This window comes from Rhinolophus hipposideros (assembly GCF_964194185.1).
Source record: "Rhinolophus hipposideros genome assembly, chromosome: 22".
Classification (NCBI taxonomy): Eukaryota; Metazoa; Chordata; class Mammalia; order Chiroptera; family Rhinolophidae; genus Rhinolophus; species Rhinolophus hipposideros.
The window spans coordinates 18074040-18099281 of record NC_138068.1 but is presented as its reverse complement, the minus strand read 5'-3'; the positions used below and the strand labels follow the sequence as shown (position 1 = coordinate 18099281).

The window sequence follows — 25242 nt, the reverse complement described above, 5'->3', positions numbered from 1 at the left end:
AAAGTCAGCGCCTTTTTTTAAAAAAAATTGCCGAAGGAGTTTTTCTTACACTCTCTTCTGACTCAAAAGCAACTAAAGAGATTTTACTCAGGCCTTTTTAAAAAAAGATCAGCTCTGGGGCAGAATCTGAACATGAAAGGTTTCAGTTCGAAAAAAGAAATTTCTGTCAAGTTCTAAGTGAATATCAAGTGTGTAACTTCAAGCCCCTTGTCTTTGCAAGAAAGGACTTGAATTTTTATTTATTTATTTGTTTTTAACAACTTGACTTCATAGGAGTCCTAGAAGGGCTGGGAATGCCTTCGGGGAATAGGCCTATGTTCACCAACTGCACTCCTCCCGAAAGTTTGGTGTTTGCTTTCTTCTGCCCCAACTCTTTGATCCATTCCTGATGGGTTCTAAGCAAAGCTCATCTCCCATGTAAGAAGTGGTAGAGGGGGTATCCCTTATAAGGAGTGACAGTGAGATGAACAGGAACTCCACTGTTCTCTTGCCTTCATATTCTCTTTCCTTCTCACTCATCCTGTGAAATCTCTCGCTTTCAGGTTGACAGACTGATGGAGTTGCATTTTAAATATCTGGATGCAATGCAGGTGGCCGACAAGAAGATTGAAGGGGAAAAACATGTACGTATCCCTGCATATCTTTTGCCAGCTATTGACCTGCACTCCATTTGAGTCCCTTGTGCACCTTATATTTACCCACAGGACAAGCAAGGGCAAAGGTATCGTCTACCCTCACGTACCACCTACCATGTTGTAGGAGCAGAGCAGGTGACGGGCTGCCAGTGGTTATGATAGCTCTGCTAACAGGAACGACTCCTTGAAGGGGAAGGATGTGTAGGATTGATGCAAGCCTGACCCAGGAGTCTGGGTAACAGTACCAGTACCTGTGACCAGAGCTTCTCTTAGAAAGTCTGGTCAAAGTGCAGTGCTGTGACTTGGTACCATGTTGGCAGAGGGTGTCTTGATACACATATTTGCTGGCTGCTGTAATTATAAGGGAAGCATTTGACAGAGGGGTGATCACAGGATATAAGAGCTGAAAGGAAACTGCGAGGTCATTGAATCCAATTCCCCCATTTACAGACGAAAACCTGGCGACCTAGAGAAGGGAAGCTCAGATGCATTGCAGCAAAACCCATACACTAGGTTCAGAATGACAGACCCTAATGTTTTGGGTCTGATGGTTGCTGAGGGAAATGAAACCTGCTAAATGTTTTTCCCTGAGGGGCTTTGCTTACTATGGTGTTATCCTACCTCCTGTATTTTTCACCGGCTTCCATTTTGTTCTCTGCTGTCTCTGGCCTCTGTAGCTTTCTCATCTGTCTCCTTAATCAGGGCAGGTTTTCATGTCTGTGTTTTAATGTCCGATTTGTTTTCTCTTTCCGACAAGACATTCCTCAGTCTTTGGTCACATTGCAAAATGATCCTTTTCTTGCAAAGCCTGTAGTAGACTTCATTTTCCTTCTGATCTTTATTTGCTATATCCATTCTCTTTTCACTCTTCTTGCCTTAAAGATACACTTGAGGCTTTGGAGGCTCTCCGCTGGGAGAGCCAGGTTCAGAACCTCCCCCCACCTCCCCCCACATCTATTTTGCGGCAGTCCAGCTATGCAGCACAGCTGTATGCATTGAGAAGTATACTAGCATTTTCCCTCAAGCTATGCCTTAGGCCAGGGCAAGAGACTAGAGCTGGGGAAAACCTGTTGTCTATGCCCTGTTTCTCTTCACCTCCCCTTTCACAAAATATACCTTCAGTTACGAATGCCAGTAGATAGGTAACTGTGTTTATTATTCTTGTGGTTTCCCTGTGCTCCCGAAACCTGGTAAGTCCTCAGATGTCTGTTGATTGATTTAATTGATTGACTGGGATTTTTCTTCTTTTATACGGTGATACTACAAGATAAAAGGCAGAGACTCTAAACTCTGAGGCTGGGCTTCAGATACTAGCATGTTCTACACACAGTCCTCTAATTCCACACACCCGACCCTCTTTATTTTGTTCTTTGATTCAACTTTCCTTTTCCACCTTTTCTTTCCTTTCCAGTAACTTGTACACAATAGACACTTAGTGATTATTAAAGTGCTGGAGTAATATATTCTTTCTCTTTGTCTGAATGATAATTAGAAACAAAGTGAAATGTCCCTAGACTTTTGTAGGGAAATAGCCATGAGACCCTTAGACTCCAAGTCTGATGGAATCCCCCATGTTACCTGCTGGAGGAGATTTTTCAGGGATGGTAGAGGGAGCGCCTGGGAACCAGGGCACCTGCAATGTTAGTGCAGGCACCACCTCTGAGTGGCTGCCCAGCCACACCTTGTCACCGTGCCTCCTGTAGCCCCAGTTTCTGAGCTATGACATGGTATCAGCAAAGGCAATCTCTCAGGTCCCCTCCAGCTTAACGTTTCCCCTTAGGTTCAGGTGAACGTCCTTAGGTAACTGCCATGTTCTGAAATGGAATGGATTAAAAGCACAATGAGAGGCTGGTCGGTAACTGAGCAGCCTTCTACGTGCAGGAGAGCAGCCTGCTAGAAAAGGTGTGCATGCGGCGGGAAGTCAGGTGAGCCTGGACTGGAACTGCAGCTCTGCCCCTTGCTAGTTCTGAGGCCCGGCACAAAGGAGTTGCCCTCTGTCAGCTTAGGTTTCCTCCTCTGTACAATGGAAAGCACATCTCCCTTTCGGGGTTAATCGGAAGACTAAACATAAGGATGCAAAGTACCTTGCTCAGTAAGTAAAAGCCGCTGCGGCTGCTAGGTTTTCCCAGCTTCCTTCAGAATTCCTGTGTAACTTTTAAGTAAGCCAGGCGGTCCTTTCCTGAGAGGATCCTCTTTGCCAGATGTCCCGAGAGGAGTCTCTAGCAGACCTGTGTGTTGGTACCATAAGATGCTTTGTTTGAGGTAAAGCTGAAATAGGCTTGGTTTCTGTTGGTGGTGGGGTGTGTGTGTGTGTGTGTGAGATGGGGTAAGCTATTGGGCGGTAGGGAGCAGCTTGCATGTAGCCATTAGGAAACTTGGCCTGCTTCCCACAAGATTATCTATTATCAGCATTGAAGAGGCTGTGAAATTGATTAGCACTGATGGAGAGGAATCGCTGCAGCCACTCTCCCCTGCTTTCACAGAGCTGCATGCATGCCACAGGCACGGGGGCCCTCGCCGTTCCCTGACAAACATCTGTCTCCTTGATGCCAGGGCCGTTTTGCTGGGCACTGGCAGACATTCCAAGGCCATTAGTGCTCAGCAGCCACCGTGTTGCTCTGAGAGACGGGGCGGGCTGAGGGCTGAGGGCTGCATTTGTGAGCAGAGCTCTCTGCCAGCGTTCAGGCTCCGTCCTGGCAGATGAAGCCGCCTCGCGGGTGTAAAGTGACTTGGAACAAAATGACCTCTTTTTCACCTCTCCTTCATGCAGTCGTCTCTCTTAAGTCATAAACAATTTGTCGCCTCACCCCATCCCACCTCCATTAAACCTGGCTGTCCTACACCCATTGGGAACTCAGCAAATGTTTGTTGACTTGGATTGAATGCTTATTTCTCAGGCATGTGATGGCATTGACTGTCAGATCACTGCTGAATAAATATCTCACGTACTTTGCCAAGTTGGCAATAAAAAAAAAATCTTAGAGAACAGGGTCAGGTATTGACATTTTCAGAGTCTTAGAGCCACATCTTCCCTGTAAACTTCAGATCTGCAGAGGTACAAGTGTCCGTGGTTTGCAGTTGACCAGAATTCACTGGAGGGAATCCAGTCATTTGGCAGATATTCCTCAGGCACCTGCTCCACGCCCCCCGGGGCCCTGGGCTGGGCACTGGCAGGGGTGAGAGGTGGAAGTGCCAGGAGAAGAATGGGCCCCAGGGGGCGCTGCTGCTGGGGGCTGGACGGATGCAGGGAGCAGGGAGAAGCCGTCTGCACCTAGTCAGTCCGGCACCCTTAGCAGTTTTGTGGATGAGGCAAGATTCCAGCTGAGCCTTAAAAGGTAGAGACACATATAGGGCATTTCCAGTCTAAAGAGGAACAAGAGCAGAGAAGCGGCAGTGGGAAGCTGAGCTGAGTTAAACTCTAGGAGCAGAAGGTGTGAGAGGGAGAGCCTGGCTGGGCTTTACAGCCAGGCTGCGTCCTGGTTCTCCAGCTGCAGACAAAGAGCCTAAGTGCCCCCAGCTTTATTTTCTTCCTTCCTGGTGTTTTGTTTTTAAGGCGTATGCCCCAACCTCTGTACTTTGAGGAATTTCCTATGTAGGGATTGGTGACACAGATAGAAAACACGCGTGAAAGCTGCTTCCACAGGACCTGGCTTGTAGTGGGTAGCCCAGAGAACCTCTCGTTTTTGCTCTATAAGGACTGTTTGCACCACCACACTTCCACATACACACACATTTCCTTACTCTCCTAGTACTGCAAGATTTTGCAGGATCTGAGTTCTCCCTGCTTCTCTAACATCCTCTCCTGCCACTGTTGGCTCTCCTCCTGCCTCATAGCCTTGCGTCTCCCCTCTGACCTGGCTCTTCTCAGGCTGGTGCCTCCTTCCACCTTCAGGTCTCAGCCTCAATGTTACCTCCTCAGGCTGGCTTTCAGTGATCTCCATATGTAAAGGAACGCCTCCCGTCCCCAGTGCTTTCATCACCTGTAATTATTTTATTTGTTTATTCTTTATCTCTGGGACTGTAATCTCTTTGGTTCATCATGTTCTCAGGACTTACGTACTGATTGGCATGCAGTAAATGAAGGAGCAGTGCTCATAAGATGAAATTAATATCTGTCCATGGGTATTAAGGAAGATAGACAGTCCTGGGTTGTCTACATTATTCCTTAACTCTCATTTTTCACCCTCATTTTTGTTTTCTCTCGGATGAACCCCATCATCAGCAATATTTAACTATGTAGCGTCTGTGACAATACTGGCGATCTTCAACATGGAAAAATACTCCTATTTAGAAAGTCTACTGGACAAACTGATAATTTCATACACGTTTGGTTCAGATTACGTTATTGCCATCATCTGTAACCAGCAAAGATGTGCAGGTGTTGGGCAGCTGCCCGCTGACTGCTTCCATGTCACATTCAGTGTCCCTGTCATTTCCAGGGCCACAGCATATCTGGACATACGCTCGGCATTCCTGGTGAACGAGACTGGACATGAGCTTTTAAAAGGCATGTGATTCTTAAGATTCTTCTAGTGAGCAGCCGTGCTTCATGATCCATAAATATCCCAGATGCTTGACTCAGCAGATGTCACCCAACGCCCCAAACAAGAAGAAGCCCAGAAAATACCAAGGTCCCTGGTGTTGGGAGGATGCCCTTGGTTCCTTCTGGCTTCTGTTGGTTATATGTACCGAGAAGCCTGGCTTCTGACTGTCAGAAGTAAGACATAATTATATAGGCAGGGATTTTAAAGGAGGAGAGAGCCTGGGAGAAAGGTTTTATCTTTCTTAGTTCCTGGGAAAATTATTCTCTGCAGGTTTATTCAGTAGGGTTCTCACCACATACTTTGCACCGTAATGACTTACAAATTGCATGCTAATTTTGCCACAGTGAAATCATTCCAGGCTTTATCCTGGAATGAGAAAGATGGACTCCTTTTAATGAAACAGTATTCACAGGACTTGATGTCTGAAACAGACTATTTCCCTGGCATTTGAAACTCACTTTACAAAAGGGGATAAAGCCCAGGAATGAATATGTGGAGTACTTGATCCGAAAGCACTGGGTAAGTGTGTAGACAGTGGAAGTGTGAGATTGCCATTGATTCTTCTGCTCACTGTGCTGGAAGCTTCTGGGGCAAGCTTACAAAAAGGAAATCCTGCTGAGAATTCCTCTCAGCTGTTCTTTAAACCAGTGGTTCCCAAACTTAGTCCAGGAATGTGCCAGAACACAGCTTACAGCCAGTAGAAGCTAGAGGTGGGGGGGGCGGGATGTCATGGTGCTTTTTCCTCTCTCCTGCTTCCTTCTGTCTTAGGGACGCACAGATTCTGCCGCGTGCCCATTTACCCTCCCTACTGCCGCCCTGCCCCTGCCCGCCCTCTTCCCAGAGCCAGTCATCCTTTCTATCATTGGAGAAGTTGGAGGGCCTGAGCTCCAGTCCCATGCCTCTGCCGTTTACCTTGCAATGTGGTCCTGAGCACGATGTGTTGCTTTTCTCATCCTCTCTTCTTTCAGTGGGGTTACTGACTCTTGGAGGCCCTGGTTCTTTCCAGGTTAGCTGACAGGTTGTCAAAGTGCAAATGAGAAGTCTGGGTGGGTTTTTGTTTGGTTTTTTAGTAAATTTAGAAATGGAAGACACACATGTGACGGAGGCATTATGGTAACATAGAAGGAACATGAACCCTGGGGTCAGACAGCCCAAGGTTAAAACCCAGCTCTGCCACACACGTATTCTGTTCTTTTGGGAAATGCCTCGCCCTAGGTGTGTATGCTGCTTTTCATGGTAGCTTTATTAGAGGGTTGTTTTGAAGATTAATGAAATTGTTTGTCAAAACCTAGCACATGCTCATTTGTTCAGGCCGGCCTAACACGTAGTCAGTTTCCCCTTTCTGGGCAAAGCTCTGGCCTGAGACCCTTGGATTTGTATCAGAGCTATCAGTTAGCTGTGCATTCTCAAAGAAAAAAGAAAAGAAAGAAAAATACCTTGTACTATTTCTCCAGCCTTGGTTTCCCCAGCTGAAAATGACCTCCCGTCTCCGGGATCCTTCTCTAACAGTCTACCCTATTTTAGAAGCCCTTGGAGGAAGATTTTGTTTTGCCGGTGTTTGTGCCTCCCCCGTCTCTACTTAGCTGTCTCATCCATGGTTTAAATGTTCCCCTTGCTTTGGAAGAAGAAAAGAAATTGGCCTTTTCTAAATGATGGGGTAGTGCCTGCCCATGAGTATAGACAGTAACTGTGACCCCTGGTGGGGCTCTGAGTTATGTCCCCTCTTATTAAAGTGAAAGGGATTCCTACTGGCTTCGTAGCAGCTTCTTTCATGACTGTCTCCTTCCATCAGCGAGGGGCAGCTCGCTGCCTGTCAGGGGCAGATTAGAAATGGCATCCACGTGCTCGCTGGGAGGCCTGCGACTGGCCTGCTGAGATGGAGGCCACTGGAAAGGTGGTGATTTGGTAGTGTTCCCGAAGACAGAGTGACATAGAGGGAGGATGTGGCGGGGGGAACACACACACACAACCCTGCAGAAACGGCACCTGACGCCTCACAGACCACCTCCTTGTGTATCTTTGGAGATGGACCTGTTTATTTGAGCAACCCCCAAACAGGCTTATGCTACTGTGAATTGCAATCTGTTCTACTTAAAGCGCCGTTCACTGAATTCCATCTAAGTTTTTATTCTAGTCCTCTCTTATGGATTGAACAAAACAAAACCTTTCAGAGTATCTTTTTTCTTTTTAACTCTTCCAAACTGCATGTGGAATTTGCCTCACCCCCCCCCCTTTTTTTTTTAATTTTCTTCAATTTATAAGGAAAAGACAGGCCAAGAAGCTAGATGACCTTGTTTACAGTAGTCCCCAGGTACAGGATAAAGAAAAAAGTCCCATCTATTGGCTCATAAGCTAATACTGGAGAAGGCCTTATAAGACAAAAACTTTTTCCTTCTTTGAACTGTGGTATGGAATGGATCACAGGCTTAGAGCCAGACTTGTGTGGGTATTAATCCTGTCTCCCAACACTTACTCAACCATGAGCTTTGTGAGATTTCACCTCCTTAATAAAGCCTCAGTTTCCCATTTGAAAAGCGGAAATAGTAATAATTCTCACCTCTTGGGGTTTAAGGGAAAATGAGGGATCCATGAAAGTGCTGAGCACAGCGCCTAGCACACAGTAGGGACTCAGGAAATTTAGCTACTGTTGTTATTCCATTTTTGCGGCCCATCTCTTGCCAAAGTGAAAGGGCTCATAGAAAAAGATCTTGTACTAGAAATCGTATTCCCCACAAGTCTAACCGACACTCAGTGACAGTCATTTGACATCTGTCTCAGTTTTTCCATCTGTGAAATCTGAAAATGATATTTGCTGTGCATACACAACACGGGACATATTCAGCAAGTGAGGTTAATGCAGATGCTCTGTGTTGAAAAGTAGAAGGTGCTGTATGTGGCTATTGAGTTATCATTGCTTCACAAAGACAGTCACCTTCACTCTTCTCAGAGGTGAGAGCGGAACGAGCTAATTTATGGAAGACTTCTTTAAATCTTAACTCTCCTATCTTATTTCAAATGCAGTTCACCATATATATAGATTTTCACTCTGAAATTTTTGTAAAGTAGGATGTGTATAATACTTAAGAAGGTTACCGGATTTTTGGAACTTCTCTTTAATCTCTATTAATCATATTCCCATTTTAAGAGCACCCGATTTACCTGCCCAAATCGTGTTAGAATTGCCTGTCTGGTATAACAGCAGATCCAGGGGTTGTCGCTGTCTTACAGAGAAGTTTAATTTACTGATGAGAAGATGGGCTGATTGTCAATGCTAGCAATCATGTCCTGTTGAGGTGACAGTTCTTGTCTCCTACTTGAGGCATTTCTCGCAGTGGCTCTTCTGAGTTCCGGGAGCAGCGAGTTCCAGGAGCAGTGAGTTCCGGGAGCAGTGAGTTCCGGGAGCAGTAGCTTCAGTCTATCCACATACCCGTATACAGGCAGGAAGGTGTTAATCTGGTTATGAAGGTGCTTCAGGCCTAGATTTGTCACAGGTTATCAAAGCTAAAAGAAAGTCTCAAGAGCACCAGATCAGGGACACCAAAGACGAAGCCCGCGACCGCTCTCCATCCCACAATCAGGGCAGACGTTGCTAACTGATTTCAGTCTACGCTCCAGCTCGGTTTCGCAACACTTTCCCAGTATAGTACTCTGCAGCCATTGGAGGGGATTAGAGTTGACTTTCAGAATGAACCTTATTTCTGTTCCCTGATCCATTTCAGACTACTTATTTCCAAGCAAAGATACTGAGGCCAATAAAAGTAAAATGACTTGCCGAAGGACACTAGTAAGTTAGTGTTAGAGCTGGATCTAATCCCTAGGGAGGTTGGGCTGCAGTTTCAGCTCTGTGTGGGCCAGCGGGCTTTGCTCTTTTCTTTGTCTAATCACTTTTGAAATGTGTCTCCAAAACTGGAGAAGAGGCTCCTAGAAGAGCTGTCCCCAAACTTCCTATTTTCCATGAGAATGATACATAATCACCCTGTTCCTTTGATTTCCCTTTAAACACGGAGTGCATATTTGTGTTCAGCTTCCCTGAATGCCCTCAATGGTAAATATCGCCTGCCACAGAGTTGTACCAGGTTAGATAAGGTGCTATCCTGACAGCAGCCGCCGTCTCTGTCTGCTGGTTTCTATGATGCTTCTAAAACTGTCAGGGCAGAAACTCCGTCTTAGAAACCAATCTCTGTTTTCATCTTTGTGCATGTTCGACGCAGCGATGGTGGCGCCTTTCTTGGAGATGAGCTATCGTCGTATCTCGGTCATACATTTGAAAATTTCACTTTCAAATCATGTGGTCGTATGTCTAAAAGTAGAATGTCGAATTCAACATTGTCAGAGTCTTGAAGTTATGAAGAAAGAGGAAAAAGTGGAATTTGGCATTGCTCTCTTGGGTCCATCCTTTCTAGATGACAATATTTAGAGAAACTGGAAGGTACAGTATGTCCCTTCTTGGTAAAAAGAAGATCAGATTGTGGGGAAAACTGTGAAAAAAGGAAAAAATCACCAGGGGCATGTCTGACCTAATTGGAGAAACATAATTTCACTGAGCTCCATTCTTAAGCCTTTCTACCTCTCCTATTTAGCATCTTCCTTTGCTCTCTAGACAACTCTGAAATCTGTTCCCACACAAACATGGTAGCATGAAAAGAACGCAGACCTAGGTTTGGATTCCAGGTCTACTGACCCCCCACTGGCCTTACAGAGGTCGCTCTGCCTGAGTCAGTGTCCTCATCTAAAATGGGGGTAATAGTCCCTGCCTCCCAATACTTGTGAGCACTAAAGGAGTCAATATACTACATACATACAGCTCTTAGCCCTGAGCCTGACACATAATAAGCCCTCAGTAAACCCTAGCTGCTCCTCCCAGGTGGGTAGATGGCGGTAGCAATGGCTATTGTTCAGACTGCCTCCCACAATGCCTAGTGTTGGTAGCCAATCAAACATCATATGACCTGCCGATAGTGAGGATGTGACAAGCAGAAAAATACACACTTCAGTCTATTCTTTCTCTCTTTTAACGATAGTGATTTTCCACCGTTGTTCTCTCCCACCCTAGCCAAGTTGACTTGTCTTTGCCTTTATCCATGCTATTATTCCCTATGCTTGGAATGTTCTTCCCAGCTTTAAAATTCCTTTAGAATCCAGCTCAAATGTTAACATTTCCCTTGAACTTTCTGGCCTTCCCCAGACGGAAGACGTAGTCTGTCCTTCTTGTGGGTTCCTGTGGCACTCAGTATAGTTTGAGAGGTCCTTTATAATAGCCATTACTACATTTTAAAAAAACAGTTTGTTTATATTTGTTAACCTCATTGGACTGCAATCTCCTTGGTTATGTGAACTGCTTTATTTATCTTCGCGGCCCCTAGTACGTCATATAATACCCATAGTTAGGTGTTCAGGAAATCTTTTATCAGGTAAGGGAATGAATGTTCCACTCCGAGTTCCTATGTTTGTAGACCTCTAAGGGTTTTATCTCTTCTCCCCTCTCCCCTCTCCCCTCTTATTCTCCCCTCTCCCCTCCTCTTCCCCATTGGATCTACTTCTCACGTAGGCTGGTACTATGCCCTCCCAGCTGTGCCCTCTGCCTGTCTCTCAACACTCTAAGCCCATGTGTTCCTCATACAGGTGTTTGCACATTCTCGTTCATGACAGCTTCCTGCCTAGTGTGCAGCCTGCAGCCTGTCATATCTGGGCAGCCTTCAAGCCTCCCACCAGCTAGCGCTCTAAGGCACCGTCCCTCACCGTTTCCTGATGTTTCCCCTTCTACCAACACATATGAGTCAGCACACACAGCTCATTAAATAGCACGGAACTTCTCCCTGCATTGTTTTTAATCCTGTTTGACAAATGCTTTCCAAGTGCCTGCAATGCAAAAAATACCATGCAAGGTGCTTTTAGGGTTCAAAGATGAGTAAAACGCAACTCTGGTTTCCGAAGAACCAACACAGGAAAGAGGCGCACAGCTGAGGAACTGTTACAAGGCAGGCCCTGGGAGCCACCCGTAAAAGGAGGCACAAATCCAAGGCTTGGGAGTTTTAAGGACTGAAAAAAGTCACATTTCATTGGAAACGTTTTCGAGTTGGAAGGCTTTGAGAATTTTTCAAAGATCTCAGGAAAATGTTTGTAAGGTATATCATTTTAGACTTGATATCATGATAGAGATTGGCGGGGAGGAGGAAGGAAGCCAGGAGAGGGAGGGCAGGCCTGTTCTGCTGTATGTCTCGGCCGGGGACTAGCGAGCAGGAATTACAAAGAGCGTGAGGCGTTTCGCACACGAACGCCTTCATTCTGCTGTGTCTGCCCATCAGGAGCCTTGAAAAAGTCACCTCTTCCCAGATGCCCTCACATCTTAATCAGCACTAATCAGCACCCAGCACTTGTAATTATTTTTAACTTGCGGGCGTACAGTATCCCTTTGCTTTGTGGTCATTTCCTGTGTCCCTGTGACCTCCCCAGACAGACCTTCAGCTGCATGAGGACCAAGACCAGGTCATCCCCTTACCTCCGTTTTCATTCTTTTTTCTGACGTAACACAGTGTTTAGAATGTACCCTGCCACTAGGCACTAAGCAGGTCTGGGATCTGAATACTCCGTATCACGTGTTTCATTTCCCCCTTAGACATGAATCAGGCAGGATTCCTTTCCCAGGGGAGTCCATATTCTGGTAACTGGTAATTATGTAATTATGAGCAACTTACTTAACCTCTGTGTGCCTGAGATTCTAATTTGTACAAGGGAATTAATAATAATCCCTTCCCTGCTCTCTTTAAATTTAGTAGTAGGGACCATATATATATAATAACACTTTAAACTCCACAGCATTATACAAATGTAAAGTATTAGCAGCAAATGCGTTTTGCGTGAGTGGAAGTCGGGAGTCATTTTCCTTCCCAATCCCCCGGCGACTGAGCACTCAGGAGTTCGGGGCAGGGGGTTACGATTATGAGGAAATGAGAAGCTAAAGAGGCTCTCCTATTTCTAAACTCCTCGGACATCAATCCGGCATCACCTCACAAACATCATTCATGGCTGCCTCACGAGCATCAACACCATGACCAGATTACCCAGGAATTTGCTACTAAATGAGGCTGGAAATTATCGGTGGTGACGTGCCAGGCAGTGTTGGGCCTGGCACATCCGCCGCCCTCCTTTGCCTCCTAGGCCTTTAGGAGCGAGATGAAAAGTAGTCTTGTGTGGCTATGGGCTGGGCCCCCCGGGGCAGATAAAAAAGTGCATTATCTGCGTCTAAATAGTCTCTGAAGTATTCTTGTAGGAGATTGATGACCATCGTGCTAAGTCCTTCGAGTTTGGGAGAGTGGAAAGCAAGGTCCCAAGGGCTTCGATCAGTGACAGGAGCCTGAGTTGTCAGAGGGAACCGTGGCCATAAAACGACCGACAGAATTAAGAAATGGATTGTTGTCACCAAAAGCACATGTTAAGCACCCGTCTTCTTCAGGAAGTCTGGGAGTCGTGCAGAACGAGTCCCTCACCCAGTTCTTAGTCCTGAGAGCTGACAACCCAAAACAGAGACGTCCTTTTCCTTTCATTCACTGCGTGGATGTTTACTGAGCTGGGGATATGGAAACAAAACATAGTCCCTGCTTTCACAGAGCTCACAGTTAGCCCTTAGAGGGAGTTCGAGAAACAGAGGGCGCTGATGACGACTCAAATCTGTGTGAATATGTGAGAGATCGTGTCCTGAAGTGGCTTGTTGAGGGTGCGCTCAGGAATTTTGGAAAGGAGTCTTTAGCCTTAAATAATCAGGCAAGGCTTTGTGGTAGAGACAGCTTGAAAACAATGTTGACTCGAGAGATACCCCAGAATTCCTAGGCAGGAGGGCAGTGAAGGCCTGAGGTGGGGAGAAGGGCTCTCTTGGCAGAGGCGGTAATAATCCACTAGATGAGAGGCTTGAATGGGGCGGGGGTGATGGAAATGTCTACAGTGAGTGTGGTGATGGTTGCATAACTCTGAATATACTAAAAGCCATTAAATTATACACTTTAAATGAGTGGATTGTATGGTATGTGAATTGTATCTCAATAAAGCTGTTTTAAAAAAAAAATGAATCCACTAGAAAGGAATAGATATGGGAGCAAGAAGGCCTGGGTTACTAAGGTTTAGGAAAGAGACGCATGTTGGGTGCCTATGCCCTCAGTTTCACCAGGGTTCCAAGACAGAGCGGTGGAGAAAGGAGACCTCTCTTCCCTATTTTTAGTTTGATTTGAAAGAGAAAGAGAGGTAAGTACATCTTGTAGAAAGATTATTTATGGAGGCCAGAATCAAAGAGTAAATAAATGAGTGGAAGCAGATAATAAATACCTTAGATTTGTGTCCCTGTCAGCTTATTTTTTTTAGGTAAATATGTGCATGAGGTCATTTTGGCCTTGACTCATTGTATAGGAAAAAATTGGGCTCTAATCATCTCTCCCTGGGCCTCTAGTCCATAAACAATGAGAATAGAGGAAAGATTCTAGAATAATGGGAGCATAGGAGACAAATGAAGGCGGAGTGATTTTCTTTTGTGGTGGTGGTTGTCATTGCTGTTCTGTTGGGTATTATGGGCAGAATAGAAGCCTGTTCTTTCCTCCTCCGCTCACTGCCCAGCTTCTATTCCCACATGTTCATTCGTTTCTAGGACATGGTCCGGCGTGGAGAAATCATAGACAACGACACCGAGGATGAGTTCTACCTCCGGCGCTTGGACGCAGGGCTCTTTGTTCTGCAGCACATCTGCTACATCATGGCGGAGATCTGCAATGCCAATGTCCCCCAGGCAAGAGGGGCTTCCCCGGGATGGGCCTGTCCAGCACTGCCTCTTTCCTTGCCTCCTGCGTTGGTAGAGGCTCAAAAAAAGAAGCAGATCCCACTCTCCTTGAATTCCTTCACTCCGCATGGGCCCTCTTGTTCGGGGAAGGGAGTGAGGTGAACCCTTTCAGTACAGTGTATTCTGGTGTCGACCAGGACAAATGACGCTTTTTCTGTCTCTCCCCACTCGTCCCTCTTCCATAATAGATTCGCCAGAGAGTTCACCAGATCCTAAACATGCGAGGAAGCTCCATCAAAATTGTTAGGCACATCATCAAGGGTGAGTGGGACGTTGCTTGTGTCTGGGGCTCCGGGGAATTCAATGATGCTTTCTTTCTGAGTCTCTGCTCATATCCCTGGGACTTGGGGCCCAGCATTCTCTGCCCTGCAAGCTGAAGTGTGTTGTTCAGTTTGCTGTGTGTCCAGGTCACCTTTGTCAGAATACCGTAGACTAACTTAGGGGTTCTCTGCCTCTGACCTTCCAATTCCAGAATTTGAAAAACACAGAACAGATAAGCACTAGAGCTTGGAAATACTTGTTGAAAACGAATTTTTTTTAAAGACAAAACAAGAAAGAAGCAAAAAATTCCATTCCAAACTGCATGTAGTAGAAGGAAATTACTTAGGGGGGTAAAAAACAAGGAAGTAACAAGAAGTGCTTGGAATTATACAAGACAGAAGGAAGTGAATCTGAACCATGGGTATAATAGAAAGAATGGGCCTGTCTTCCAGTCCTCGCTCTGCCCTACCCTGGCGGTGTCGGTGTGATCGGGAAGAAATTTTGCAGAGGTTCGTAAGGTACTACATGACAGCACCCAGACTGGTGCCCGGCACACGGGAAGAGCTCAGTCAGGTGATTTTCCCTCCTGCCCCCCGAACGCCTGGGGAGTCCCTCAAACGCAGTCACATCTTTGGCTGGACCTGACTCCGCTGGAGAGGCTCCCGAGAGGTCTCTGGTCAGTGAGGGAGCTCTGTCATGGGGCGGGGCGCCTGAACTGAGCTCTGCAATGCAGCCCCCCACCCCCCAGGCTGCTTAGCACCGACTGACACACACAGTTAGTAGATGCCCGCATCGGACTTGGCAGGACTGATCGCACCTGAGTTCAGAGAGTCAGGATGGGCTGGGGAACCGCAGGCGAATCATTTTCTCTTTCTGGCACTGGTTCTGCCCATTCCTAAGATGAGGGATTAGGCTAGACGTACTCAAAGGGTTTTCCTGTAAGTGGCTTATAACTCCCATTATAGGTGGGAGATGAAATGTGAAGACAAAAGATACATGTAAAAAATCGAAGAGAAGCTAAGAGACATGGGCTCTGGCATCTGGCTCCCGGAACCGAGTCCTGCCTCTGCTATTTACTGTGTTACCTCAGGCAAGATGCCCAATTGCTCTGTGACCTCATAAAATGGGTGAGAGGATTAAATGAGATGATATATGGAAAATGTCTGAGCCTTACTAAGTTCTCGGTAAATGTTAGCTATAATGACGATTATGAAACATTATGCTGATAATTACCGTCCTCATTATTATAAGTGAGGCATGGCTAAAATCCCATGGGAAGCCTTGTGAGAGTAGTAGCACTGAGCTGGGTCTTCGAGGCTGGGACAAGGACATTCCAGATTGAAGGAACAGTGTACATGGAGGCGTGGGGACTGGAAATCCCAGGTTCAGCATAGCCCTCCCACGCAGGTGGGAATGAGAAGTCCATTGCGCCCATTTTGCAGATGGAGCATTTGAGGCATTGGAGTTTGTGGTTTTCTCCGTCAGAGAACGAGGAAAGGGGGGCCTGTTCATGAACCTAGCCCAGCCTCTTGCCTTCCATAGTGGCATGCTGGGTGCTCCTCTCTCACCTGCAGTGCCACATTGCCATGAATTACTGCTCAGGGTGTCATGACGCCTCCTCCCTGAGGTGTAGCTGTAGTGATTTGCAACTCCAGCCTTTAAATGCCATTTACTTTTTACGCCCACGTGTTCAATTAGCACTTTTTATTACTCTCAGCTCTATCTTGCATTGAGCCTTCTCCCGGCACCTCCATCCCTGTAATCAAAACAATGATCTTCTGAGAAAGAGAAAGTGTTTTTAATGGGTGCTGACACATAGTAGGTGGATGTAGTTATTTCCTCGGAAATCCTACCGCGTATGTCTTAGGTAATTCAGAATTTTCCGTTGCTGTGAGCCAGCCTTTGTCTCCTTCAGATCATGGTTTATTTCCCCAGAGCCTATTAAGGTGCCGGGCACACAGTGGACGCTGACTACATATGTGTTGTCTGGGCAGCGAGCAGGTGAGCGGCCTGCGCAGAGGCCGTGTTCATTCCTGCCACTCACACTCCTCTCCCCGCCTCTGTCCAGGCCAGGCCCTCGGACCCATCCTTCCAGACCGAGGGCCAGCCCTGCGGTTCCCTCCCTCACCCTTCCCAGACAGTGTATTAGTACATATACCAGTTCTGCCTCCAAACACAAGCTGGAATCCACGCACTCTCGGCATCTGCTATTTCCCATCATAGCACCCAGTTTATTTTCTTCCGAGCCCTTACCACAATTTGTAATTGTTTTTATTTATGTCTTTGTTTACTCGTTTCGTGTGTCTCTTACATTACAATGTAAGCTCCACGACGTGGGGACATTGTCTGTCTTGTTCACCCTGTCTCGTCACCTAGAGCAATGCCAGGCACATAATGAGAACCCAGTGAATATTTTAAACACTGGCGAGTTAAACCCCACCCTTGTGTGAATTTAAACTGGCAAATGTTGACTGCGACTCTCCTCAGCCCTGCAGTGCTACATACTTTGCTCCTAAGGTGTCACCCAGCTCCTGCTGTCATGGAGTCTGTAGTCTTGTGGGACGTAGATGTGTAAATGGCCAGCCATAATTCAAGCTCACTGAAATACACGCTCCCACTACTACTTAGCTATCACTGCTGGGTGCCGGGCTCCACATTCAGGAGTAGCACTGAGCTGGCTCTTCAAGGGCAAGGACATTCCAGACTGAAGGAGCAATGAGAGTAGAGGCCTGAGAACTGGAAATTCCAGGTTCAGCGCAGCCCTCCCACGCGGTGGGAATGGCAAGCACCCAACCTTGGGGCCTTCACTGTCCAGTGGGAAAAGATACTGTAAACTAATTAGAATGTCCTAAGTGCTGCATTGAAGTTATGAACAGTGTGCTCTGGGGTGGTAAGGAGACAGTCGTGGAAGCACAGGCCATGCCATTTAACCCAGAGGGAGAGACTTCTCCCTGGGACAGGGAGCGCGTCCCAGAGGGAAGCTCGTCTGGGTAGGACAGGATATCAGTTCGTAAGGCGTCAGCCCCATCAGCAGAGGACAGGCAAGGATGTGGAGACTGGAGCATTGGGGGGGCGGGGGTGTTAGGAGTGTTGCTGGGCAGACCCTTGAGTTCTGTTGGGTACACGGTGATTCTGGGGATACAGGTAGTGAGTGCTGCAGACATTCTCATTAGGGCTCAGGAGAGAGGCTAGTCATTAGTGTGGCGGTGATATTTTTAAGCCAGGGAATTAGATGCCATTGCCCAGGTCAAAGAGGCCATCACAGGTCACTGGCCACTAAAGAAGACAACAAAACACCCAGCTCTGTCGAGATGGAAGGCTTAGGTCATAATAAAGGGTTCTCAGCCACCCTTCCACTGGCATGCCCCCGCCCGGCTCATACGTGCCTCCTCGGGGAAGCCCATCTGCCTGCAGTGTCATGGGGGGGTCTGGCCCATGGCCTGCCTCTCAGCAACCCCTGAACATGGTGCAGCGAGCACCCTCGGGGCAGTGAGGGGATTGCGAAGGGGTGAGGCTCCCGCAGGGTTGGTGGCCGGGCTGTGCTCAGGCCCACTTCTTAAAAGCCTTCACTCCCTCCCCCTCCTCCATCCTTCATTCCATCAAAAAGCACACACAAAAAAACCACAAAGCCTCATAAAGAAAACCAGCTCATCAGTCTGTCCTCTTAGATTTTAATTTTGTTTTTCAGTTGGGTTGCTTCCTTTTTTTTCTTTTTAACATACTAATTATATGCAAGCTTTTCCCTTTGATTTTATGGCCTACATATTTCCCAAGTTTTGCTGGCAGGATGACAGCTGATGTACCTCTTGAGGTCTCAGGAAAACGCTGAGGAGGCAAGCCCATGGGGGCCTTTTCCCACTCCATGCTATATTTCGGTCCCCTTTCTCATGATTTTCCTCCCTCCTCTGTTGTGGATACCAAGAAAACTGATGGCTCATTAAAGCCCCTCTTTATGCAGACCGCTTCCTTGGCGCTCCCAAAGTGCAGCGCCCCTGGAACTGGCAGCTGCTCTGGGCCTGAGGACGGTGGTGCCCACACAGGGCACAGTGGCCTCTTAGCTAGTGGAGGGCAGACCAGACTGTGCTGCTGCCGGTGCCTGGTCTGTGACTGGCTCAGAGAAGGGACTCAGTTAATGCTTGTTGGGGGTGCTCGCTGAGGTGGTGGGTGCTTCAAGCTTCTTTGTGCCGTTCGGTCATCGGGCCACAGTAGGTAGAGTTCACTCCCGCAGACGTCCTCCGTGCCAGGCTCTTAATGTACGTTCTCTGGCTCTCCCGACAGCCCTAAAAGCAAGCTTACAGTCTCCATTTTGCAGATAAGGAAACCGAGACTCGCAGAGGCTAAGGGATATTACCCAAGTCCCTCTCAATGTTGGAAACCGGATCCAAACTCAGAACTGTACACACAGTCTTCCATCTGGCAGAAAGGAAAGCTCTAACTGTGTCACTTGGCTGATTTACTCCTGCAGCCGTTTAAGAAAGAAAATTCAGGGCATTTACCTTCCCAAAGCACCCACTTGGCCTCACCGGGTGCTAGGTGGCACCTAAGACAAATGAGACACTTAGGAGGCCCTGCCCAAAGGGTGTACAGTCCCATCACAGGTGAGATAACTGCTGCCACGAAAAGCAGAATGAAGTCAGTGCTAAGACACAGCGTGGGAATCAAGGAGGCACAGTGAATTCTGTGGGAGATTAAAAGGAGCTCGAAGATCCAGGAAGGCTGCACAGAGGAGGTGCTGGCCTTTTTTTTTTTTTTAATTGTGGTAAAATATACATAAGATTCACCATTTTAACCATTGCAACCATCACCACCATCCATCTACAGACCTCATTTTCATCCTGCAAAACTGAAACTCTGTACCCAGTTGACACTCACCCGCATGCGCTCCTCCCCCAGCCCCTCGTACCCACCTCAGTACATTCTGTGTCTATGAAGATGTGATGGCTAAGTGAGGAGGTGGCTTCTTGAAGCAGGTGAAGGATCCCCCTCGGTAGATGCAGACGCCGAATGGTCATCTCCTTGGACGTGGAATAAGAGCTGTGACCTGGGGATACTTTTTAGAATAAATCCTTGTGCCAAGAGCTACCATGGAAGCTGCCGGCGAGTCTCTTAAATGTGTTAGTCGCCAGTGAAAGTTGTGGGTGCTGGGCTGTTTCACAGAGGAAAGTTGAGAGGATTACAGACTCCAGACTCTCACTGGTGGTGAAAAGACTGAGCCAGACTTCAAAATGCTTTCAGAAATTGGCTCCTGGCCCTTTGATTTGCTTGTGTTCTTCACGGCTTGCAAGCTCCTCTCCGAAGCTTATAAGCATATATTTCCATATTGATCTGGGGCCCTTGGTAACCTGAGCTTTGCCTCTGGGACTTTAAAGCTGCAGAAGCTGATAGGGTTTTATCTTTTGATGACATATGTTGGTGTGCATGTGACCTGCGTCAGGTCGGAACTGCTGTGGCCACCAGGGTGTTTGGAGGCAGGACAGGGTCCAAGAGAAGCCTGGGTGTTGACCTTAGGCAGCTAAGGTTACCCTCTCGCAGCCACGGTTCCCGCATCTATACGGTGGGGATACTTGTGTTTTCCAAAGGTTGCTGTGAGACTTACGTGAGGTACCACGTAAAGCGCTTACATGATGGCTGGCACGCAATCAGTGCTTGTAATGTTAGCTACCTTTCCTGCGGTGATTAGGATCTGACCTAACCCAGGAACAAGGAGAGCTGAGATGCACAGAGCAGCGTGAACCCTGGCTCTCTGTAACTTTGGGTAAGTCAGCAGGTAACATGTTTGAGCCTTGCTTTCCTCCTCTGTGAATACTGCCCCTCTGCAAAGCTGAGGTGGAAATGCAGTCAGGGGCTTGGGACAGAGTCCGTGCTCAGTAAATGGAGGTGCCTTCCTCCCCTCCTCGTCTACTCCTTTCACCTGGAGCTGGCAGCAGCCTGGCCTCAGATCCAGGCAGGACCAGCGCCAGAGCAGCCTCCTTGGGCCCTGGTTGTCGGGGAGGGGGCGTGCTGCTCCGACCAGCTGAAATGTCCTCGGGATGACAGGAACACGACTCTGTTAGCATCGTGAGCAAAGTTTCCTTCTCCTTTAAGTGGGTTTCATTTTAATGATATTGCTGATGGACTTCTGGTCTTTAACCCCAGCGAAGTGTTCTCCTCTAGAGACGTGTAATGTTAGACCTTCCACGTTCATCGGTGTCGTTAAGGAACCTGTTAGACCCCAAGGGTTTTCCTTTCCCAGTTTCCATTTTGTGATTATTTCTGTGTCTTCAAGCGTTTTCAGTGGGAAAATATTGGCATTTCTCATCTCCCCTCTCCCTCTTCCTTGTGCATTTTTGGAAGGGTGAGCAGTCAAGTCAAAGGTCCAGGGGTCTGAACCAGGCTGGTGAGTGCGGGCCCGGCCCTGCCCTGGAAGACACTCCTTCCCCATCCAGCAGCCCCGGTGCCCCTTCCCTCCCCTTTGTGACATAAACAGAACAGCTTGTATTCCATGTCTGAATAGTAAACCTGCTGTCTAAAGTTTGCTTTAATATTTATGCGTTCAGCACTGCTGCCTGTTTTCGAGCTCCATCAAAGCCTTTATTATTTGAAAATGCTGGGCAAGTAGAGAAGGGAGTTGATGTGTACACCATCTTTCTCACTCTCCAACCTGACGTATCCTCTTCCCATCTGCCTCCCTTCTTTCCCCATCCCTCTTTCACTCTCATTCTCCCCCCACCCTGTAATTCTTCCTTTTAGCAACACACGCACATGCACACACAGACACATGTACACACACACGTGTGTGCATGCACACACACACACACCCCAAAGAGAACTCTTTCCTAAGACCTCTGGGAGGAATCTGTTCAATATTTATAAACTGCTGCAGCAGCTATAATAACCACAGGTAGCTGGTACCACCAAGATTTGCTCCAAATCCAATTCCACCCTAGAAACAAAGATGAGTCGTGGTACGGGTGAAGGGTGTGGGGCGAGGTGCACAGTTGGTGCCGGCCGCCAGAGCCAGTGGGGGAACATTGGGGGCGCATCAGACCTGGTTCTGCCTGGCCCTGTGGCTGGCGCGCTGTGGGACCCTGGCCAGTCACCTGCCCTGACCTGGCATGAGAAGGTGTGGCCCCTGCGACCCACTCCGCATCTGTGGCCATGGAGGTCCCTTCCCCACAGGACAGCCCCTCTGGAGTCGTACCTTTTACGAGGACTTTATAGCCAGGTGCTCTCCTGGGACTGGGATGCTTTAGAGTGCTCGCAGAGCCGGAGGTTTTCCCCAAAGGATGGGAAACAGGCAGGGTAGGCTGGTGCTTAGGTAAGAGGATGCCACTTGGGGGACCGGCACCACCCAGTGGCCTTTTAGGTGCCTTTTCACCGCGCACACATATTCTGGGGTTTGAGTTTCAGCTCCTCTATCATCCTCGACCGGTCGAGTTGCTTCAGCTCTCTAGTGAGTCTCCGTTTCCTCATCTGTAAATAGAGATGATGTTCTTTGCCTTACAGGATTGCCACAAAGATTAAATGAGACAACATATACAAATGCCTGGCACATAACCAGTGTTCACTGCATGTTAGTTTCCATTCCACTGCGCATGACACAGCCCCTCTTCCACCTCGCACTAGCTCCACTCACAGCCCATTTCCAGAGAACAGGTAATCTGACCTTACTTCCTCCTTCCCCACTGACGGAGGGACAGGGAGACTTGCCCGCGGGATGGGTGCTCTGTGTACAGAACTGACATGTGTTTCTTCTGAGGCCTTGGCAACGGGGATTCAGTAAGGGCACTGATACAGAGTTTGGTTTCCTCTACTGTGTGCATCCCTAGAAAGGGATTAGGTCCCTCCAGGGAAGCGGGCTTTACTTGGAAAATCACTGCCCCAAAGGATCAGAGTATTTGGCCGCCTCTCTCCCTCCAGGGTCTGTGAGTACATTAGGAGAGCAAAGTGTTAGTTCAATCCATTGAGCCTCTTGCTTCCAGATCATGCCTCTGGGGGTATTAAATGTTATCATGGTCATTTCTCTTCCTCCTGGGGCAGCAGCTAGAGCACTCACATGTGAGCAAGAGAGACCACTCACCTCCAGCCCCACAGCCTTCCCGGCAGCCCTGTTCCTGTTCTCCCATCACCCAGCCCGCTCCTGAAGGGGCCTTAATAGAAGGCATCACAACCATTTGCTGTGGGAGGTGATGGATGGGCCTAACAGAAGACGATGATTTCTGGGGGGAGACACACAGCTGGCACATGTCTGAATCCCAAACCCTGTTTTCCAGCACATGTCCAAAGTCATAAAGAGGAAGGAGGAAAAATAAAGACGTGGCAGGAACAAGACCCTTTCTCCAGCATGGTGGGGGGGGCGGGAGGTAGGAAGGAGGGCGCCCACACTTTCTCTCTGCTGTCTTTGTCTGATTGGGATCGCAGATGTTTTATTATGCAAAAGCCTCTTACCTGCGAGTTCTCTATTCTCTCTCAGGTTGCCCCTCGGGGAGCAGGGGGCAGATATGCCAGCAGTCATCCTAATCAACTGCTCTGTTTCTTCACCAGACCGATAGTTGGCTCTCAGCCAGGCTCGCTGGGCATTTAGCTGAGAGTAAGGCAGGCCCCCGCCACCCCGCCCCCGCCACTAGTGAAGCTCCCGGTTTAGTGGAAAGGGGATGCCCTGCATGGGAGACAGGCCCCTGATGGAGACGCTCTTCACAGCGGCCCGCAGTCCCCACACGATCTGTGCCCTGCCCCCTCCCCTGGCTCAGAGCTCCAGCCACTGGCCAGGCAGCCTTCCTTGCTCGCCCTGAGATGGACCAAGCGCGCTCCCCCCTGAGCCCTGCGCTGGTGGCCCCTCTGCCACTCACTCCCAGATATCCCCGCACGCATTGCCTACAGGTCTTTAATCAAATGTCTCCAACTCCCTGAGGCCTCTGACAACCACCCTATCTACTCTGTTTCCCCGAAAATAAGACCTAACCGGACAGTCAGCTCTAATGCGGCTTTTGGAGCAAACATTAATACCCAGTGTCATATTATATTATATTATATTATGTTATATGTTATGGTCATGGTTGTGTTGTGACGTGACGCAACGACGTGATGTGATACCCAGTGTTATAGTAAAGTAAGACCGGGTCTTATATTAAGTTTTGCTCCAAAAGATGCGTTAGAGCTGATGATCCAGCTAGGTCTTATTTTCGGGGAAACACGGTACTTACTTTTGGGTTGTTTCCCCCACTGAAAAGTGGGCTCCACAAGAGCAGAGGTGTCATCCCTTTTGATCGGTACTCCGTCCCCATTGCCTCAAATAGTGGCTCTCAAACTAGAGCGCGCCCCAGCGGTCCCGGAGGGCTTGCTCAGACTGCTGGGCCCCGGCCTCAGAGCTTCCTAGTGAGGGGGCTGGGTTGGGCCCAGAGGTTCCTGTGTGAGGCAGATGCTGCAGGTTCGGGGCCACACTCTGAGAACCACTGGTCTAGAACAGTGCCCGCCCACCATTGTCATCCACTGCGTGTGTGTAGTGACTAAATGATGAGTAAAGGCTGTGGCTGAGAGAGGAGTGAGCCTGGCCCTTTTCACTGAGGGCCTCGAATGCAAGACCAGAATCAGACCACAGCTGCCACCGAGAGCTGTTGCAGGCATTAGAGGCATGCAGCTCAGTGGGAGCTGGGATTTGGGGGAAAAGTGTGAAGTGACCCAGCCACGATGGACCACATGCCTCACGCCTCGGATTCACACCTGCCCCTGCCTTTGTCTCCCTAGAGTATGCAGAGAACATCGGGGACGGTCGGAGCCCGGAGTTCCGGGAGAGCGAGCAGAAGCGCATCCTGGCCTTGCTGGAGAACTTCTAGAGGCCCTGGCCCTGTGCAGCGTGGACCCTCTCTGTACCTCCCTCCGACAAACAGTTTTTACACAGCTCAGTGTGACTTTCAGACAAATTAAAGCTAGTGTTTTTTATTCCTGGGCTGGCATTCTTTGTAGCGAAGCAGTACCCTCAAACCGTTACCTGCACTTTCACAGCAGCTGCCATGGGGCACATCTGAGGAAGGTCAGTGAGTAGCCTCACTCTGCCAGTGGGGAAACTGAGGCTCAGTGTGATCAAGTGACCACTGTGGCTCCTCTGGTGGCACTCTCTGTGTTGTGAGGGTGCAACTGGGAAGGGGCAAGGCACGGACTAGTGAGCTCGCTGGGGCTTTTGCCCTGACAGAGTCTGGACGTGTAACACGAGGCACGTGGGGCGTGCAGGAGCAGCCAGGGAGGTCTCCGTGGCACTGAGGCCGGACAGAGAGCGCGGCCCTCACAGCAGCGTCCTGAAGCCTGACCTTATCAGCATCATCTGGGAGGGATGGGAACTTGAAAAACACATCCGTGTTGCCCCCACTCCCACCCCCAGAATGAAGAAATCAGACTCTCGGGGTGTCCCAGGCACTGGTGATGGTTTAAGCTTCCCGGTGGTTCCCTGCGTCAGAAGGAGAGCCACGCTTTAGGGTAGACAGGCCTTGGGTCCACATCCCGGCTACGCCATTTACCCGCTGTGGCAGTTTGGATAAATGGCTTTACCTTCCCGAATCGCTCTTCCCTCGTCTGCAAAGCGGGGGTACTAATACCTACTTGGTGCTTATGGGGATCACTCATTGAAGCACGCCCTAGAGCGAGGCGCACACAGTAGGTGCATTATAAGTGGTGATTTCTTTGTCCTTACCTTACACATCTGTGGCTTCAGAAGAACTGTGATCTCACCCATTTTGCACGGGTTATGAGGGAGTTGGTGTCCCCCTTTGCAGGAGTCTGCAGTCCGTTAGCATGGTTTTAATCTGTCACAAAGAATAGAGTCCTCGTGAGTGAGGCGGCGGAAGAAACACTGATTTAGAAGAGCTGCATCTCATTAAAATGAAATCTTTAGCCCAAGGTCAGCAAATAGGCTACAGGGGACACCACAGGTCCAGTGCGTGCCCATGAGTGACATTGTCAATCAGCCACAGCTCTTTTCGTTGAACCCCAAGGGACAGGGCTCCACACA

General features: G+C 48.5%; 1 protein-coding gene across 1 annotated transcript in view; it reads left to right on the top strand.

The window, feature by feature from the left end:
- The window catches only part of CTNNBL1 (catenin beta like 1), a 144195-nt gene extending 120013 nt beyond the window's left edge, over nt 1-24182 (top strand). The window contains exons 13-16 of the mRNA XM_081034290.1: nt 543-623; nt 13812-13949; nt 14189-14261; nt 23985-24182. Coding sequence (XP_080890416.1) covers nt 543-623; nt 13812-13949; nt 14189-14261; nt 23985-24073 — 381 coding nt within the window. The 3' untranslated portion in view covers nt 24074-24182. The remainder of the gene's footprint in view (nt 1-542; nt 624-13811; nt 13950-14188; nt 14262-23984) is intronic.
- Nucleotides 24183-25242: the final 1060 nt, after the last annotated feature.